Source organism: Fusarium graminearum, chromosome 4, assembly GCF_000240135.3.
Source record: "Fusarium graminearum PH-1 chromosome 4, whole genome shotgun sequence".
Taxonomy (NCBI): Eukaryota; Fungi; Ascomycota; class Sordariomycetes; order Hypocreales; family Nectriaceae; genus Fusarium; species Fusarium graminearum.
The window spans coordinates 1695965-1714030 of NC_026477.1; the positions used below are offsets into that span (position 1 = coordinate 1695965).

The following is an 18066-nucleotide window of genomic DNA, read 5'->3' on the forward strand; positions in this document are numbered from 1 at the left end:
AGGATGTTTGCAAACACTGTCCACAGCCGAGTTTCTGGTGCTCAAGCAGCCAAAAGGGTACCATTATACTTGCTAAGGCAACTACACTACTACTATGAGTCTAAGCTGCAGAGTGTAAGGAAAGTCAATATTAGGCTTCGAAATTCTATACAGCGGCCAAATAATTACACGCAGGAAGCCTCCTATTAAGTTTCAAGGCCATCGCCCAGTTGAGTCCAATTGAGAGAGCTAGCGGGCCTACGAATAACCCACGTACCGAATGGCTTAAGACACCAATGGTCCGAGGTCAAGGTCAAGGCCAAAAGCCAAAACACTAAAGTCAAGGCTTTATCTCATCCCTTGTCTCGGGAGCGTTTTTTGTTGAGATTTCCTTCAAGATACCACCCAATCTATCATCAGCAGAGGCTCAACTGGGCGTGGGCGGTGATGCCTCTGATTTGACAGTTTCAGTGTCAAAGGGCACAATTTCTAGTCAGGCAGTGACATGCAGGGCCATCGTGCAACAAAGATGGGCTACATCCAAGACAATGAGACTGAGACTGAGAGAGAGTCCACCTTTTCCGTCATTCCACCACATAGATGATGCCGATGGGCATATTGAAAGCTATATGAATGTTTGACACAGTGGTAGGACGACATGGACATGATTAGTCTAACCCATGTTCAAGACACCGAAAACGGGCGTTGCATGTCAATAGTATCCGTACTCGAGCTCGCTCAGGCACTTCATGGATGTTGTCTTGCAGGAGGATCGTGCGACTCGTTTGCCATACATGGACAGGCGTTGGACGATTCGCCGGGGGAAGAGGAAGACTTGGTAATAAACCAACGAACGTATTGAGATGGAGGCCTGCACTGGCAGTGGACAAGGACAAGCCATGCCATCACTACCAAGAAATTAGGCCATGATGGAGTAAACGGGATAAGGTGTAATTAATAATTATTCAAGATTGCCATCGTCACGGTAATTGCTCAAAGCCGGTGGCTGTCAACTGACAAATCAACACCCATAATGATTTGATCTTTAATTGCAACGGGCTTAGCGTGGGTCAGATGAAATGGACGATCCATGACATCCATGTACAAGGCTTTAGAGCTTTTGTTGTTTGGTTTTCTAAAGGTTGCATCTCCTGGCGTTAAACTTTTGGTTGCTGTAGCACGTTGTTGTGTTTCGGATCCTGATAAAGAATACCATTCACGATAGTAGGTCTCAGCCGCGTTCTGCAACTTATCAATGCTCAACACATGCAAGACAATTAATTACATACATTGATCGCCTACCCGACACTTAATAGATCGTCTTCAGGAGGCCCCCAGGAATCGCCTCCCCCTGTCTTGGCCTGTTCTGTCCCGCCCGTGATGAATCCATGGAGGTCAAGGTCAGGGAGCCCCTAAAAGAAAAAAAAGCTTCTAGTGCCGTCCACCTCATCATCCCTTCCCCTAGGTGCCCGTAGCCCAAGGCCCATCAGATTCAGCTAGCGCTGCTCATCCCGGCACGCGGCGTCTTCTCCCACTGGCCACGTTGTAAGCTGACGCTTGCCCTTGGCCTGAAATGTTTCCCCCTGGGCCCTGGGGCCTCTCTGTGCTGATCCATGATGATTGATCCTAGTTCCATGAAGACATGAGGTGATGTGTGGTGACACTCTTGAGGTGCTGTATCCTATCAGTGGGGGGTGGGCGTCACTTTCAGAGGTTCCATGATTTAGGTAAACTTGACCTGAATTTCGAGCTCCATACCTTTTCACCATTCCCTTTACCTACCTACCTACACCTGCACTGCACTTACACTCTCACCTACCTACATCACTCATCCATCTTCTCCCCATTTCTTGTTTTGATTCATCGTCTGTCCCTCTTCTTTCTCGGAAAACCTTTGTAGCGTTGGGGTCGTATCTTGAATATATACATCCACCTAATAGACGATCTACCTTTCTCCGTCCTCCAGACCAGCAGCTCCAGAACCGCATGCATACTCTGCGAATACGATACGATTACTGTTTGCTTCGCCTCGAATTCTAGGCCGACCCGATTCTTGAACGACCTCCCCATCTTCGAATTTGCGACACCTTTGCGCCAGCTGTTGAGTCGACTTTAATCGCATTGCGATTCGACGACCTGGCCCTCTTCCTCCGGGTTGTTTCTGCGGGCGCTCGATGCATTTGCGCCTTGACACTAAGCTCATGATCGCACTTTCGACTTCCTACTTCTGAACAAACTATGTGGCGGCGCACATACCTTACTCTCGTCCTTATCAGGCTGTGGTTTGCGCTTTCACCCAGCTATCTACACCCGGATGAGAACTTCCAAGGCCCTGAGGTCATCGCTGGTACGTTGCTCACCCCCGGAGGTATTTGGGGACCACGGCGCACAGCAGAGCGCTCCCCCAAACACCAGTGCGGTGCGATACAGATGGATGCGTTCCCGATCTATCTGCATGCCACTTTCGTACTACTGGGAATACTGTCACTAACCATTGAAATCAGGACAAATCTTTAGCTATCCCGTTCGTCACACATGGGAATTCACGAGCGAAAACCCTATCCGAAGCGTCTTTCCGTTATGGCCTGTCTACGGTCTTCCTATGCTTCTTCTCCGATGGCTATGGATCGGCAATGGACAAGATGGCGAGATTCCACCTATTGCAGTTTTCTGGACGTTGCGCGTTCTCATGTTTGCCATCAGCTTCGTTCTTGAAGACTGGGCGTTGCACGAGTTGATCCCCTCGCCGAAGCACCGCCGTGTTGCCGTTCTCCTAGTCGCATCGTCCTACGTGACTTGGACCTACCAGACACACACGTTCTCAAATTCAGTAGAAACACTTGTTGTTGCGTGGAGTCTTGTTCTGATCCAGCGAGTTGCTGACCCACGGGTTCGTTACTGCACACCATCACCACTAACAGGGATATCAGCTGACAAAATTCAACCCACAGCAACGGTCATGTGTTTTATCTGCCACAGTACTTGGAATAGTTGCAGTGTTTGGTGTATTCAACCGAATCACATTTCCAGCGTTTCTTGTCGTCCCAGGCCTTCGATTGCTTCCAGTATTCTGGAAAAGGTGAGTCACCTATTTGCGCTTGGCGGGGAATATATGCACATGCACATGCTAATACATCCAAGGCCTACTTCTCTCGTATGTTTGACCCTAGCTGCAGCAGTGACAACTGTCATCGCAATCGGTCTAGACACCGCATTTTACCTGCCAGATTCTGTCACATGGACCGACTTGATCCATAGACCAGTGATCACCCCTCTTAACAACTTCAAGTACAACTCAGCAACCGAGAATCTGGCCCAGCATGGCCTTCATCCTTGGTACCAGCACTTGGTGGGGAATTTACCATTGTTGCTGGGCCCAGCTGCCGCGTTATTGGTAATCAGGCCCAAGCTCTCCATTCGACTCTGGTCTGCAATGTCTGGATTAGTTGTTTTATCGGCGTTCCAGCATCAAGAAGCGAGGTTTCTACTGCCGACAGTACCGCTATTTCTGTCATCGATCAGAATGCCTCGAAACCAAACAGTTTTTTACATCTTTACAGCAGTTTGGATCGGCTTTAACCTTGCTCTTGGCTCATTGATGGGAATCTACCACCAAGGAGGAGTGGTGCCGGGGCAGGTCTTCCTGAGTCAGCAACCAGATGCGACTCAGGCGATCTGGTGGAAGACTTATACACCGCCTATCTGGCTTTTGAATGGCAAGAATGAATTCTTGACAACTCGAGACGTTATGGGTCTCAAGGGTGAGTTACTCCTGGAGCAACTCAGTCAACTCGCTACATGCGACACTCCCGCCGACAGACGAAACCAGGAGTATCTGAAGGAGAAGAACGGCACATATCTCATCGCCCCAGCATCAGCGACGTGGCTGGATCCCTACCTATCTAACAAGGGCTTGGAGGGGCTACGATTTAGAGAGGTTTGGCGTTACAGGAAACATTTGAACCTGGATGATTTGGACTTTGGGGACGATGGCGTTTGGGACACCCTGGCCAGGGTTATTGGGCGACGGGGGCTCGTCGCTTGGAGGGTAACAAAAAGTTGTCCAAAGTGAAAAAAAGGGGGCACGAATCTTTTCCTTTGTCACGAATGAATTAGAACATTAATGACGATCCATTTTTTTCTGGACTAATGGGGCAAATCCTATGAATATTCCGTTTTCATATCTCCACTGAAGGTCATTGAAATTAGCATCAATCATTTGAAATGTCCTGAGCACTTGCAATACGCATTTCTTCCCCCACCAAGAGGCTTCGCTTATACAACCCTGCTTACACCCCCGCAACAAATGTGTCGGAGATTGTCACTACGTATATGTAAATAATAAAAAAAGAGCGGCTCGCGTCATTGAAGTCGCTTGACAGGGATTTAGAAGCGAGCCAAATCAAAATCCAACGGTTGATGTGTTATTTTGGCTTGAACCGTGCTATTTATCCGATTATCGGCTATTAGCTTGAGTATTCACATATAAAAAAATGTTTTACTTCCTGAGCATTCGATGAAGATATATTTGAGACCTCATTACTGATTTGATTTGAAGTATACAGTTAAGAAATAAATATTTCTCCAACATGAAGCACAAACTCGATTTAGCTTGTTAACACCAGTGCACTGAGCCTTAGCCCTGGTTAAGCTCTATTAAAAACATAGGTTTGGTTACGTCACTCTCACTATTATCAAGGTCTTAAAAACGATGTGGTTTGTCTCGGTTGTGTTTATTTTCCTGCCATCCTAGTCTAAGCTGTACGGTCCGCATTTCGGCGAACTCAGTTGCCGAACCATCTCAGGCAAAGGCCAAAGAAACACGCTTAGTACAGGCGCTTGGGGGGAGACATGGAAGCCTTGATGGTAAGGCTTCCAACGTTCTGCCAGCCCTTCTTGAGAAGGGAGACAAGGTAGTTGATGGCCAACATGATGTTACCAACAAGCTGCTCCTGGCTCATCTCGACGTTGCCGACGGCGACACCCATGCAGAGAACCTTCTTGAGCTGGAACTTGATGGTGCTCTTGACCTCGTTGATACGTCCGGTAAGATCATCGGCGTGAGAAACGGGGGTAGGGAACTTTCCGGCCTTGGACAGACCAGGACCCAAGAGACGGGGGATCTGCTTGATCAGAGCCTCGGAAGCGACGAAAGCATCGTACTTGCGAGCGAGCTTCTTGATGAGCTTCTTGTTCTTGTTGAGCTTCTTCAAGTCATCAGCGGACATGGCGTCAACACCACTGTAAAGATTTGTCAGAGTCCACTTCTTCAAAACAATTCAGAACGGTTCCTTACCCGTGCTTGGCTCGGTCGATATCGTGCTGGTCACCGAGAATGCAGATGGACATGTTGGGGCGGGGAATGGAGGGGAGACGGATGGAGCCGGAGAAACGCTTGTCTCTGTAGAGATATTAGCCATTGAAGAAGGTATATTCATTTCGTCTAGAGCTACCTCTGGGGGTCGTAGTTCTTCAGGCCGATCTGAAGCTCGACGGTCTCGAGGAAGTTTCGCTTCTTGGTCTCATTGGAGTACTCAAGGAGCTCTCCGACCTGGGTTCGGACATTAGCTGCATCGCGGTTAGCAGTCTGCTTTAAAAAAAAAAATGAAGATATTCTCTGGCTGAATGTGTCGTACCGACTGTGATTTTAGACATTTTGGCAGTCTCCCAATAGATAGGCGTATAATCTAATGGTGATCAGAACGTGGGTTGAGGAAAGAATCTTTCCAGCGGGCGATTTTTCGATTTAGTGGGAAAGTGCGCAGGGAAGTGGGGCTCGGAAGGGCAGATTTTCCTCACGACAATTTTCACGTGATTGAAACTTTGAGAGCTAACCTATGGCACTCGGTCGAAGTCAGTCAAGCTTTTGCGAGGACGAATTAATCAGGCGAAGGAGAATCTAAGAGAATCTGGGACTTGATCAGATTTCTGGGGATTTTGCTTGTTTTTTTCAGGCATTGGAATCGCTAGGTGTTGTACCACGCTCTGCAACTGCAGGTTCAACCACCAAAATGAAAGATACGTCCCAGCAAGTTGACGACTTAATCGCCAACTCGAATCATATTTCAAAATGGGTCGAGGAACAGCCAAGTGAAGACCAGGCAAGGTGCGCAATTCTTCCAAGACCATTTTGATGTAAATATTCTAAAAAGAAATCATATGTAGTTGGGCTCAGTCAATTTTCACAAAACTCCTTGAAGGCGCTGCTCAACCTAGAGGATCTTCAGGCAACTCGTGTGTGAAACTCTGTGGTTTTGTCGAACAGTCGTCAAAGTCGCACTATCAGAGCCTGAGACTCTGGGCGTATTCTAGAGACGTTACTATCAAGCTCTTCAACTTTTATGTTGAGTGGAATGAGTCGGATAATCACCGTTCCATGAAGCTTGTTCTCGATTTGCTTCCTCAGCTCATCAGGAGAAACCCAGACGAGCAAGCAGGCCAAGCGACCAAAGCAGCCATCCTGGATAATCTGGTGTCGATCGTAACTGGAAAGTCATCTAAGCCTCTGGCTAAGTCTGCTATCAAGGCATTGGATCACCTCCTTACCAAGGATATTGTTACCCTGGATGAGATACAGTCCAGCTATGTCACTCTCCAACAAAAGAACAACTCGCATGATCCTTTGGATGCATGGAAAACATTCATTTTCGAATTGTTCCACTGGATGACACTTCACTTTGTCTGCCCTACGGCGGGAAGATTTATCGTCAGCTTATACCGTGGTCTACGAAGCCAAGACCAACAAGAGACACAAGTTCAGCTGAGCATCGAGACATGGCACAAATGGCTTCTCGAGGCCGTCAACGAGGAGCCGTCAATTTTGGAGTCTGTTAAGAACTATATTTTCTTACCCCTTTTCAAGGCCGACAAGGCAGAAGCCTTGGGCTTTTTGAAGAGAATGAACGAAAATGAAGCAGTCTCTGCAGGAGATGAGATTGATCTCAACCTCCCAGCTCTGTTACAATTGGCTGCTCTTGAAATTGGCAAGAAGGTCGGTTTGGTGGAAGAGCCCGGTACGTTCGAAGATGTGTTATTTACTGGTCCTTACTAATAGTGATCCTAGCACTGGGAGATGACAAGTCCGCAGACAGCGACTCCTCAATTGTCCTTGATGAAAAGGTGCTTGAAAGTGTTCTGGCTCACCCATCTCATGAAGTTCGATCACTGGCTCTGTCACTACTGATGAGCTCACCATCCACAACACGACCATACTCGTCAACGGCTCTTTCTCTGCTACAAAAGCATTTGTCAACATACTTTGCTGATTCGGATGCCAAGTTCCGAAACGAAGTGGCTGGCAAGGTGAGAGATATGTTCAAGAGAGTTCGTGGTGCTATATTCGTGCTCAAGAAGAGCATCCCAAGAGCAGCTGCTCGCAAGCAAAAGGAGCAGCCAGGACAAACACAAGAGTCTCAACACATCCTATATCGAACCAATTTGATTTCGCTCCCGGAAGCCCAGCTGGTCCACTGCCTGGAATACCACGAGAAGTTCCTTTCCTGGTATATGAGCTTCTTGTGTAGCGAGTTGACGCCCACCGCGTCTTACCAACGGCACAGCGCTTCGCTCAAGGCAGTCACCTTCATTCTTCGAATGGAGGGAGAAAAGTCAAAGACGTGGGAGACTGCGGATGATCAGACACTTTTCTTCGATCAGTTCGGTGGCTCATGGCTCCGAGCATTATCTGACCTGATCATGGATCCCTTTGACGATATTCGAAGCCATGCAGCTACTGTGATGAAATGGATCTTCTCGGACAGCCGTTACAGGAACTTCCATCTCATGGCTCAGCAGGACAAGATGAGCCCCGCTGAAGAGCTTACCGAATTGCTGAAGCGATCTGAAGAGCTTGCCCACAAGACCGCCCGAGCTGATCATTCAGACGGTGTAGCTAGAGTATCCCAGCTATTGTACCGATTCTCTGAGAAGGAGGAGCAACGTGTTGCTCTTCTTTCAAAGCTAATTGGCGGTCTTGAGGGTCGGTTAGCAGTGGCTGAGAAAGACCTCGGCAGAGCAGTGCTAGACGCGCCGCTCCACGGAGATTTTGCATCTCTGTGCTACATGTGGCAGGTAGTTTCAGAGCTCCAATTCTCCGAGAGCGAGTTGCAGTCCGTACAAGCTCTTCAGGAGACTCTTGTTACTTGCTGTGAGCGGGTTTGGGCAGCTGTTCGTGACATTCTCTGCGACGACTCGCCCGAGGGCCATCTTCCTCAGGAGCTGGAGGAGGTTGACGGCATCGACACAAAGGATGTGCTAAGCTATAGCTTCCGATCAGTTCACGAAGCAAGGTTAGTTTTCAAAGCTCTTTACTGTACTCGATTGGCTAACACACGGCAGTAACCTTATGAGGATTTTGATTATGTCTATTAAGCAACGATCTCGCCAAGGCAGAATTTGCCCATCTAGAGAGGCTTATGAAAGGATAGGAAACCTGTCCTTCACCCAACTCGCCACTCTTAGACATCGAGGCGCTTTCACTACCGTCGCCTTGACATTCTCAACATGCTGCCAGCTGGTTAAGCATTTAAACCAGGGAGAAGACGACGCTGCAAATGGCACAACTCTGCTCGAGAAGTGGTACTCTGTAAGTCAAATATGCTCGACAATCAATTTCTCTTCGCAAATAGAGCCTGCCGATTTTGAGAGACATTAAAACTGACTCGTAAAAGGGTACCCTAGAAGCCATCAATGCTCAAGTGTCAACGACTCGACGCTCTGCTGGTATCCCTGCCATGATGACAGGCGTTCTGTCCGCCAACGCTGCCAAGCCCTCTTTTGAACAAGTCATGTCAGAACTTATGGCAATCGCCAGCCAAGAAGCCCGTGTTACCGAGACAGATGGCTCAAATCTCCCTCAAGTTCACGCATACAACTGTTTGAAGGAGATTTTCAAGAGCTCTTTCTTGACGTCCATCGGAAACAAGTCTGAGAAGTTCCTACCGCAATGTCTCGAGCTGGCAGCGAATGGCCTCAAGTCTGAGCTCTGGGCAATTCGAAACTGTGGCTTGATTCTTCTTCGCAGTCTCATTGATTGTCTTTTTGGCTCTCACCAGAGCAAGGCTACCATGGAGGCAGGATGGGATGGAAAAGCCAACCGCATCGCTTACCACCGCTATCCATCTTTGCCCACGACTCTACTCCACCTCCTCAAGTCGGGCCACCAGATGATGGCTTCCATTGCCGCAAGTTCAGCAGCAGCAGAGTCAGTCTTCCCAGCACTCGATATCATTCGAAGAGCTGGCCCACCTGAAGTCCTTCGTGAGGAGCTTCAGGTCCATATTGCCAAGTACCTGGCAAGTCCTGTGTGGCACGTTCGTGAGATTGCGGCTCGAACTCTCTGCTCCTGTCTTCTACATGCCCAGTGGCTTGATGCTATTACTAGTTTGGCTGCCGCGTCTGTTCGTTCTCAAATTGGAAATGTCCAGAACCACGTCCATGGTGTTCTCTTGGCACTCAAGTACACTATTGACCGATTGAGTGAGGTCATGCCCGAACAACTACAGCGTAAGATACACTACAACTACACATCAGGTTCATGTACTGACAAAAGAACAGAGGATACACCTAAACTTTCTGGATTCCTGATTGAGTACTGGCGTGAGATCCAGGTCCTTGATTCCCCTGAAATTCCTGCCGGATACCTTGAAGTTGTGAACTTGGTACGAGCTCTTCCCCGGCCTGGTACTGCTGAACGTCTCCAATTCGAGTTCCCAGCCTTCAACAGGCGGGAAGGCGCTTTACTCAGAGCACAGCGCGTGATCCATGAGGTACACTCTATTGCCGAGGGCAGTGGCCAGGTTGAGGACATCAACACCCTACTTCTCAGCAAGACTATGGGTGTCAACACTATAGTTGCCGGTCTCGAGACTATCCCCAAGCTCTGGAACACCTCTCGCCTTTCTGAGCAAGAGGTAAACCAGTTCTGCAACCTCTACCATGATGTTTGTCTCAAGATTGGCCCTGCAGAGCCTCGTGTTATTGCTTTGCAAAATCTTACCGACATTCTCGACCAAGTTATCAAGAGCGGAAACTTTGGTCTGGTCTCAGCAGACTTGCTTTCACAGATCTGGAACAGTCTCCCCTTGAGCCTTATGAACCCGGCTCTCGCAAACGCCATTGTCAGAATTAGTGGCTGTATCACAGCCATAATGAGTAAGGCAAAGGCCACCTCTGCGGAGGGCATCAAGAATTGGGGCCACATGGTCGCCGACGCTGGTATGGATGACAAGGTAAGACAAAAGCTGAGCTCGAATTCTACTCCTTGATGGCTAACTTTATAAAGGATTTCGATACTCGTTTAGCTACTGTTGAATCCCTTTGTTCATTCTTCAACAGCATTGGAACAGAGCAATCTTGGGCTGGCGAAGAACATCTTCCTGCCATCCTCGCCCTCTACGATTCCCTCAACGACGATGACGATGAAATCCGCGACGCTGGAACTGCAGCTGTCAAGAGTATTCTGGGTCAAGCCCTCGTACCCATCGAAGCTGCCAACCGTCTCCTCTCATGGCTTGCACAACGGTTCGGCGACAACCCCATGTTCCGCCAGATAATCGTGAGTCGTATTATGGGCGACACCCGATACCCACGCCCCGAGTTGAACGTCATTCCTGTCAAGGATCAACTACAAGAGGCGATGAAGTTTGATGACTCTCTTTTCGTGATCGAAGAACAGAACCTCTTCGTTGACGAGGTCAGGGAGACACAGAGATGGATTTCTGTCTATGAAAGCCTTGAGTGGGACTTGAGCGATTCTGCTCTTGAAGCATTAACAACGTGGACAAGCGCAGGTCTGGAAGCCACGCAAAGTCTGGCAAGTCAAGAAGATGGACCTCTTGGTTACGGATCAAAGCCAGAGGTCTTTGCAATCTTGTCGCGGGTCATCCGTGCATCTGCTGCCTTGACAAGACATCACGCCAATGCCGAGTTTTGTGAGAGTATCAACAAGTCGAGCAGCGCTCTACATAATGGACAGAGACACATGTCAGGTCTGTTATTACAGCCTCTTGAGAGGATTACACAAGCATAGAGTAAAAAAAACCGAGTAACAGCGAAAAAAAAAAGTAATGATTTGATGCTATTTGTATTTTATCAAAATAAGTGCACCTCAACGCCATGCAGTAAAATAGTGATGCGTGCCGCATGTGAATAGTAGTAGTCGTCCATCATAACCCCCCCTCTCTATCTAGCAGGACCGAATGTTTAACAATGGTATCTCAAATTTCCGTGTTGGCTCGTTGCAGGCTTTTGACAGACGACGCTGGAGAACCAATGCCGTCCAGCAAACCGTTCTTACCCAATTTGCGAACAAGCATTGTGTTTTGTGCCTGCAACTCTCCGACTTGGCCCTCAAGGAGTTCAATCTGACGCTGAGCGACATCTCTCTCTGCACGTACGCGCTCGAGCTCAAGAGACAGCTTGTTCTTCTCCTCCTGCTCGGCCGCTTTGCGTCGTCGCTCTTCAGCCTTGCGTTGATCTCGCTCACGCTTCTCCTCGAGCTTACGCATTTCGCGTCGGTACTTTTCCTCCTGTTTGGCTACCTCCTTTTCATGCTTCTCGCGCAGCTTAGCCAGCATAGTAGCATCCTTCTCCTTATCACCGACAAGCTTGCTTTGCCGACGCTCCTCTATGCGGGCCAGCTTCTCATCGAGCTTCTTCTTCTTGTGCTCAAGCTTCTTAAGCTCTTTGTCGGCCAGCGACTGTTGTGGGTTGGAGTGGGAAGTTTCAGAGTGCGACTCAACTGCGCTTCCGTTTGCCTTGCCCTCAGCGGTCACACTCTTCTCCAGCGCAGACGCAAAGCTCCGGATCGACGAGGTATCGCTATCGACCTCATGGTGCTCTTCAGCAATGGCATGGATGTCCGATCCATTAGTATCCGAGGACGCCATGTCAGACCCAGTTCCCCAAGTCTTTAATAAGCTAGTAGGAATGTAAGAGCTGGCAGCGCCTATGGCACCAGCTATAACGCCATACAGGCCATTGCTTCCAGGGAATGGGTCGTCTTGGTTCTGCAAATTGACAGTCTCAACTTTATTCGCTTCGATGTTAGTTGTAGGGGCTGGTGTAGTTGAAGGCTGTCGCTTTTCTGACACAGGTGCTTCAGTGCCCCCGGCTGTCTTTGGTACCGCAACAGGTTCTTCAGGCTCTGCAAAACCATGCGCTGCTTTCGAAGTCACCCACTTAAAGAATTTGCCAGCGTCACCGACGATTCCTGGTGGCGTTCCCTTCTCGATAAGAAAGCGCGGGACACTGCCACCAGGATCACTACGGGTAACCATGAGCCACTCAACAGCCGTAGAAGGTTTGTTGAGAGGTTTCGGCTCAGTGCCGGGGTTTTGGCTCGATGACTTGTTCTCGTCTCGTTCGAGTAAATCGGCCGACGACAGTGATCTCCTGGATGCAAAGTTGTCGATAGGGACTTCACGAATAACCTCAACCGATTCGTAGTAACCACGGATGATACCCTGGCGAGGAGGGCATTCGGGGTGCTCGCACGGCTTTGATACTATCATATACTGCCGAAGAGGGCGTGATCCTTGGCCGGGGCTCACGGAGGTCTCGGAAGTCAAAAGTAGCGTCACAAAGTCTCGTGGGGCAGTCGGGCCTGGGAACTGGGCAGATAGTTGAAAGACTATTGGATGTTAGCTGCCGAAGTATTCGTGTACAGATCGTATGACTCGACTTACCTTGCAGGTGGCCATGATCACCGATGGTCTTCTCCTCAACCCGCTTATCGGCACCAATGCCACGAATGTTACCACTGCCAGGAGCACCTTGAACCTTCATCGTCTCCGAAAACTCAACTGAAAGGCCCTTCTTCCAGTCGTCAAACGAGAGTCCCTCATGTACACTTCTTCGGGCAAACCATGCGCCTCGTCCATCTTTGGCGCCAAGCTTGTAGACGTTGATCCCAAGAGGATTATCTTTGGCGTTAACTTTGATCTCCTTCCACTCCTTCTGTAGATCTTGCGAATGGCTGATAGCCTCGGCCGTCTGTCGTAGCGTCAGAGCTCGCTTGGCCTCTGGAGCTGAAGCCGCTGATTCCGTCTTCGAACGTGCGCGCCCTCCGGTGGTTGAGGATTCCTTTGGTGCTGGGCCCGGAATAGATTCTACAACAGTCTGTGTCTCGGAGAAGATGTCGGCGATGAATTCGTTGAGATCATCTTGGGGCACCTGTTCCCACTCGACAGGACCCATGGACCCGAGAGGTTCATGGTGAGTACCCCCCATACTTGGTGATATTCGGTGTGGATGTAGTTGTTGATGCGGATTATGGACAGTGTTAGAGTTGAGAGTAGCGGCGTACTTGCTTCCTGAAAGAAGAACAGAGTATCGCAAATTATAGAACAGTCGAGATTAAAACAAGGAAGCAGGAATTTGTTTCAGTTGAAAAGATGAAGACGTCAGAAGGAGACTAAGATGAGATATGGCCAAGAGAACCAACCCGAATAAAGAAAGAAACCAAGAAGGCCTTTTACTTATTCGGACTCAATCGGTCATGATCAACTGCCGTCATTCCCGAATCCGCGTATTGACGTCACCTAAACGACGAACCTTCAGTGGCCAAGCCCTACGCTTCCACTATAACTTAGTGCCCGCCGAGCGACCCGCCGCTGTTGCTACATTCGGAATTCTCGGATATAGACTAACTGGAGGCTCCCCAGACGCCCCCCCGGATCATCTCCTCCTGGTAGCAGACGCGAAAAAAAGAGAGAGACGGGATGAATTATGCATATTCACACTGCATTGCATGTACTTACAATGAGTAAGCAACTTCTAGAACACTCTAGATAGCACAAAGTAAGCATACCCATACTACAGGAATTCATGACAGATGAAATTTGCTGTCTATGTAAAGGTGGGAGGGAGAGTTCTATTCGCCTCTCAAATATCTGTGTGTACAGCTGCTAAATAATGTTACTCTGCTACTCATATACGGTGTGATTACAAAACAGACAGCTTTCGCCCCTTCATCACAACTTGGTAGTCCTGCTTACAGCTTCCGCAGTAACTATCCCGCCATTCCTCAAGGACTTGCCGTCTCTGAACTGGTATAGGCTCCGTCACCTTCTGCGACCCCTTAAACCCCTTGCCATTTTCGGATCCTTTCTTTCGTCCCTTTGTCCCGTCTTGTTGATCGAGCATAGCATCCAGGTCTTCACAGAGGAGCTTTTCATCAAAGAGCCAATTCTCCCACTCCGATTGAAGCATCTCTCGCTCGATGCTGTTGACTACTCTCATAGCAACCAGTAAATCATGTCGATACGTCCCCAAGCGTTGCCTTGTTCGTCGAAGTCGGCGCGCTGTAGCACGGCTCGTAGGCGAAGCTAAGCTGGCCCCAGCATCTTCCCATGGTGTATCCATGTCTGTCGTGTCCAGCAGGTCCTTGAACGTCGAAAAACATGTGCTGTTATCGGGAAAGGATAGAGCTTGGTTGTTACCCGACGCCTCATGCAAATCAGCAAAGTAGATAGCCTTGCTCATCATGGTATTGGGCCGAATACCAACATCGCGCATGAACCCTACCGCTCTCCTCTCTTTCCACCAAACTGACGTCTCACTTGAAGTAAGTAGTAGATTAGTGAGTGTGCTGAATCCAAGCAGCGCCAGAATGATCCATTGGGCAGTGATCAAGTTGAAAACATTGCGCAGGACTGCAATAGCCCACATGATGACTGATGAGACTGCACTTTCTCCAAAAGATCGAATGGTTTCAAAAACCATGGTCGTGAGAGTCCGGGGCTTGATCGCCTGCTTCTTTGCTGAGTCTGTTGCAGCTGGTGAGAAGACTACCACCTCAGTCTGCTGCCCAATCTGACCATAGACCTGGATCGCTCTGTTTGTCCGGCTTCGCGTTCCGAGCTTTCGAACCTGATCTGTGGCAACTTCAGCCAGCTCCTCGGCATCACTAGCAGCGTCGTGGATTGCCTGGCGGTCAATCAGGTTCTTGGATAAGGCTGGGTTCTTTGACCAATCTGTCTTGATGTATATAGCCAGCTTACACTTGGATTTGGCTACATGGGTGATGACAACCTTTGTCACGACCTTGAACCAGCTTGAGTGAGGTAGATGCCAGGCCGTCTTGACGTGTGTCACCACATACGTAACGTGGTCACTGAAGACATCAATAATTTGATAGTCGTTGACGTCGGCTGTCTTTGACCGACCCAGAACATCTTTGTAGTCAACCTTGAACTGGAAGTCACGCCTCATTCTGCCCTGATCTACCAGCACCCACGGTCCTTGCGCGATCTGCTGGGCTCGTCGCTCGAAGTACAGCTTCGGAAACACAAAACTCTTGTCACCGAATAAAACGTGGAAACATGACTTGGCACTGATTTCGAAGTGTCTCTCAGCGGCCATCTCCTTCATGCCTTCTGGCTCATAAATGACAGGACGAACTGGTAGGTGTAGTTTGTGATTATGTCGCGGGTGCGATCTTGAAGGTCGTGACGGAGGACTGAACTCCATACGACGAGCAACCGGGCGACCAGTTGACGTTCCATCATCCATTGGTGTATTTGCCGATACCTCTTCCCAGCTTTCAACACTTGGACTTGGTCGATCATACTCCTCCTTTTCGAGATTAATCAATGTGGTGATAATAGCCTCGACATCCATGGGTTCCTCCGCCTGAATATCATCAATCAAGAGATTAAGACGAGTGTGGAGGAGACCCAGGTCATCCAAGAAAACCTTGATAGTAATTCTGGTATAACCTGTCTCGTTTGCGTTCTCATTGAGGTGTAAGAAAATGAAGTCACAGTCCCTTCCTGGGGCTGCCGTCACTTCACTAATAATATCAAGGCTGATACTATAGGCAGTGACAAGTCCAATCTGTTGTCCATAAAAGTACATGTTGTCGGGTGTGACATATATACGGCCATCGCCAGCCATATCTGGTTTGCCTGGACCTCGCTCAGGAGATCCAGTCCATGCAGCTCGGAAGACAAGTACCAGCTTCTCCTCCAAAGGTGCATCTGGGAACAACAGCCTAAATTGAGCGTGCTGTGCTCGCAACTCGGAAGGATAGTTCCTAGGGAAGTATTCGCCCGTATCCTTTCGTTGCAAGCTTTGGCCGACTGTGCTTCCAGGCACGACGACACCTATAGGGTCATCTTCGTCAAGTCGAGGGAGCACAGGTTGGGCTGGTGCGTTCATGGCACCCCAGAGACTACTTCCCCAATAGTTCGCGACCACGGACGCGGGAAGCTTCCTATTGTTACCCACAGGCTGGCGATCTCCCGCTGTCAGAACGGCGATGCGACTAAGTCCAGTCATGGAGGGAGGCTTGGCTAGAGTCGCCGGGGCCAAATTGCCAGCCTGGGTGTCAACCGACGGTAGCATGCTGGGTGTCTGTCTGAAATTCGATGTACTTGCGATCGGACCAGGAAATCCCGGTGGGAGTGTATGGCTAGTAGCCATCATGCTTGCCAGTCCGGTGGTAGAGGCCGATCCTCCCTGCACTCCGTCAGGACCTTGATTGCCAAAGGTAGCTTTGCGGTGTAGGTCGAGCTTCTGGATGATTCTGGCAGCATGCTCACGACCGCTTTCACCCTCTTCTCTGGCAAGATCTCTACTTAAAGAAGTTATAGTACGACGAGAAAGGCTGCCATTAACATCAAAGCTCTGTCGTGTGCTGAGATTGCCTTCTGGTCCAGGTACAGGCAGTGTGTTCGTGCGATCAATATTGGGAGTTGACTCGTCGTAAATACCAATTTGTGCATCCAGGGACTTGGCTGAGAACTCGGGAATGCTTGGAGGAGAGATCGAAAATGCAGGATCAATGGATCCAGGCAAAGAAGCGTTGTTTCTGTTCATAGTGGTCTCGAAAGCGCGCTTCTTCGTGACCTCAAACACCTCCAACCACTCCGTAAGCTCACCTTGCGTTTCAGCTTGAAGTAGGATGGTCTGGCTTTTTGTTTTGACCTCAAAGCAGAAGCGTCTGTCTTCGGCAACGGCTGGCTTTGCGTTACAGAGCAGAACGCCGATTTCATCGCCTTGCAGAACTCCCAGAGGCCCAGGTATTAACCAGCCAAAGATGCCGTCGCGGCAATAGTACCACCTCCTGATCCATGTGTGTCTTGCCGGTTTCCCTTGAAGCACTCGGAGGAACAGCCACCCTTGCTTCTCGGACACAACAGTAGCACCCTCCTCAAGACGAACGGTGATAGGACCGCGACTACCGAGAAAGGGGACGGTTGAAGTGCTGTAATCCTCAAGCTCACGGGATGGCTTAAATCCCGCGAGGGCGTTCTCTCCAATTTCTCTTCGGGCAGATTGCAATTCCCGTCTAAATACCATCTCAGACGCTCCCATCTCATTTGACCAACCCTGGATGCGCTCCATCTCCTGGTTCCAACGGCTGGTGTCGCCAGCAGCTTCTCTAGTGCGTCTCAGCTGGGCCCATCGTTCGCTGCAAATCTTAACCAACAGCTTGTCCATGCTAAAGCGCAGCTGAGGTGCCAGCTGACAGTAGTCCATCGATGCCTTGATGTACGCTTTTCGTGTCTCGAAAACGGCAAAGGCATCCTCGCGCAAGGCTGAAGGCTCTTTTGTCTTGGACTGGCTGACGTATCGAGCGAGTGTCGAGTCAAAGGTTCGTTGCGCCTGGTCCATAGCCCTCCTGCACTCCTTGAAGTTCCTGAGATCGCCAACAATAAACTGCCGGATAGGGTCGACTACTGTCCCATCTATCTTCTTCATTGTGCTTATCATCTGTATCCAGTACTCGCGCCAGCCATCACCCACCCTCTTCAAGGCCAGAAACGTATAATCATTGTCGACAACGCCGTCAGACACCGAGGGCATCGTCTTTACGAGGAATGTGTTGATGGTCTCCTCAAGGGCGAGGATATCGTGTAGGAGCTTCGAGGTGGACTGGGCGTATCCGTTCAGCCATTTTTCGATAGCATCGACTTGATCGCTAAAGTTGGCAGCGGTTACTCGAAAGGTAGGGGAGTCGAGTGCTGCTTCATTGAGGCCGACGGGGATAGCGCGGCCAGCCTGGTTGGCCACTGCTGGCGGGGAGTCAGGCTGTGATTCGGGCATTATAAGAAATAATTATGTTGGAGCGCCGGACAACAG

General features: G+C 49.6%; 5 protein-coding genes across 5 annotated transcripts; 2 read left to right on the forward strand and 3 right to left on the reverse strand.

Moving 5' to 3' along the window:
* Positions 1-2217: 2217 nt before the first annotated feature.
* Positions 2218-4051, forward strand: FGSG_06923 (GPI mannosyltransferase 4; the record flags this gene model as incomplete). The annotated part of the gene is made up of 4 exons (XM_011328288.1): positions 2218-2326; positions 2484-2869; positions 2977-3058; positions 3150-4051. The coding sequence occupies 4 exons, from the start codon at positions 2218-2220 to the stop codon at positions 4049-4051; spliced, it is 1479 nt and encodes a 492-aa protein (XP_011326590.1).
* Positions 4052-4688: 637 nt separating this feature from the next.
* On the reverse strand, positions 4689-5685 carry FGSG_06924 (60S ribosomal protein L10a). Its single transcript, XM_011328289.1, has 4 exons — positions 5616-5685; positions 5433-5547; positions 5276-5380; positions 4689-5220 (listed from the first exon to the last, which is right to left on the reverse strand). The coding sequence occupies exons 1-4, from the start codon at positions 5632-5634 to the stop codon at positions 4806-4808; spliced, it is 654 nt and encodes a 217-aa protein (XP_011326591.1). The 5' UTR covers positions 5635-5685; the 3' UTR covers positions 4689-4805.
* A 305-nt stretch (positions 5686-5990) lies between these two features.
* Positions 5991-11008, forward strand: FGSG_06925 (uncharacterized protein; the record flags this gene model as incomplete). The annotated part of the gene is made up of 7 exons (XM_011328290.1): positions 5991-6085; positions 6145-6992; positions 7043-8267; positions 8317-8563; positions 8649-9483; positions 9535-10208; positions 10262-11008. The coding sequence occupies 7 exons, from the start codon at positions 5991-5993 to the stop codon at positions 11006-11008; spliced, it is 4671 nt and encodes a 1556-aa protein (XP_011326592.1).
* Positions 11009-11167: 159 nt separating this feature from the next.
* On the reverse strand, positions 11168-13367 carry FGSG_13017 (uncharacterized protein). Its single transcript, XM_011328291.1, has 2 exons — positions 12666-13367; positions 11168-12610 (listed from the first exon to the last, which is right to left on the reverse strand). Exons 1-2 carry the CDS (start codon positions 13207-13209, stop codon positions 11196-11198), a joined length of 1959 nt encoding a protein of 652 aa, XP_011326593.1. The 5' UTR covers positions 13210-13367; the 3' UTR covers positions 11168-11195.
* A 524-nt stretch (positions 13368-13891) lies between these two features.
* Positions 13892-18030, reverse strand: FGSG_13018 (uncharacterized protein; the record flags this gene model as incomplete). Its single annotated transcript, XM_011328292.1, has 1 exon — positions 13892-18030. One exon carries the CDS (start codon positions 18028-18030, stop codon positions 13924-13926), a length of 4107 nt encoding a protein of 1368 aa, XP_011326594.1. The 3' UTR covers positions 13892-13923.
* Between the last annotated feature and the right edge of the window lie 36 nt (positions 18031-18066).

Bases quoted from the DNA above. Each gene is read 5' to 3' on its own strand.
- FGSG_06924 (XM_011328289.1), bottom strand. The intron at 5,381-5,432 runs GTAGCTCTAGAC...ATATCTCTACAG, and splicing joins AAGAACTACGACCCCCAGAG to AGACAAGCGTTTCTCCGGCT. The intron at 5,221-5,275 runs GTAAGGAACCGT...AAATCTTTACAG, and splicing joins ATCGACCGAGCCAAGCACGG to TGGTGTTGACGCCATGTCCG.
- FGSG_13017 (XM_011328291.1), bottom strand. From the start codon at position 13,209: ATGGGGGGTACTCACCATGAACCTCTCGGGTCCATGGGTCCTGTCGAG. The intron at 12,611-12,665 runs GTAAGTCGAGTC...AACATCCAATAG, and splicing joins TGATCATGGCCACCTGCAAG to TCTTTCAACTATCTGCCCAG.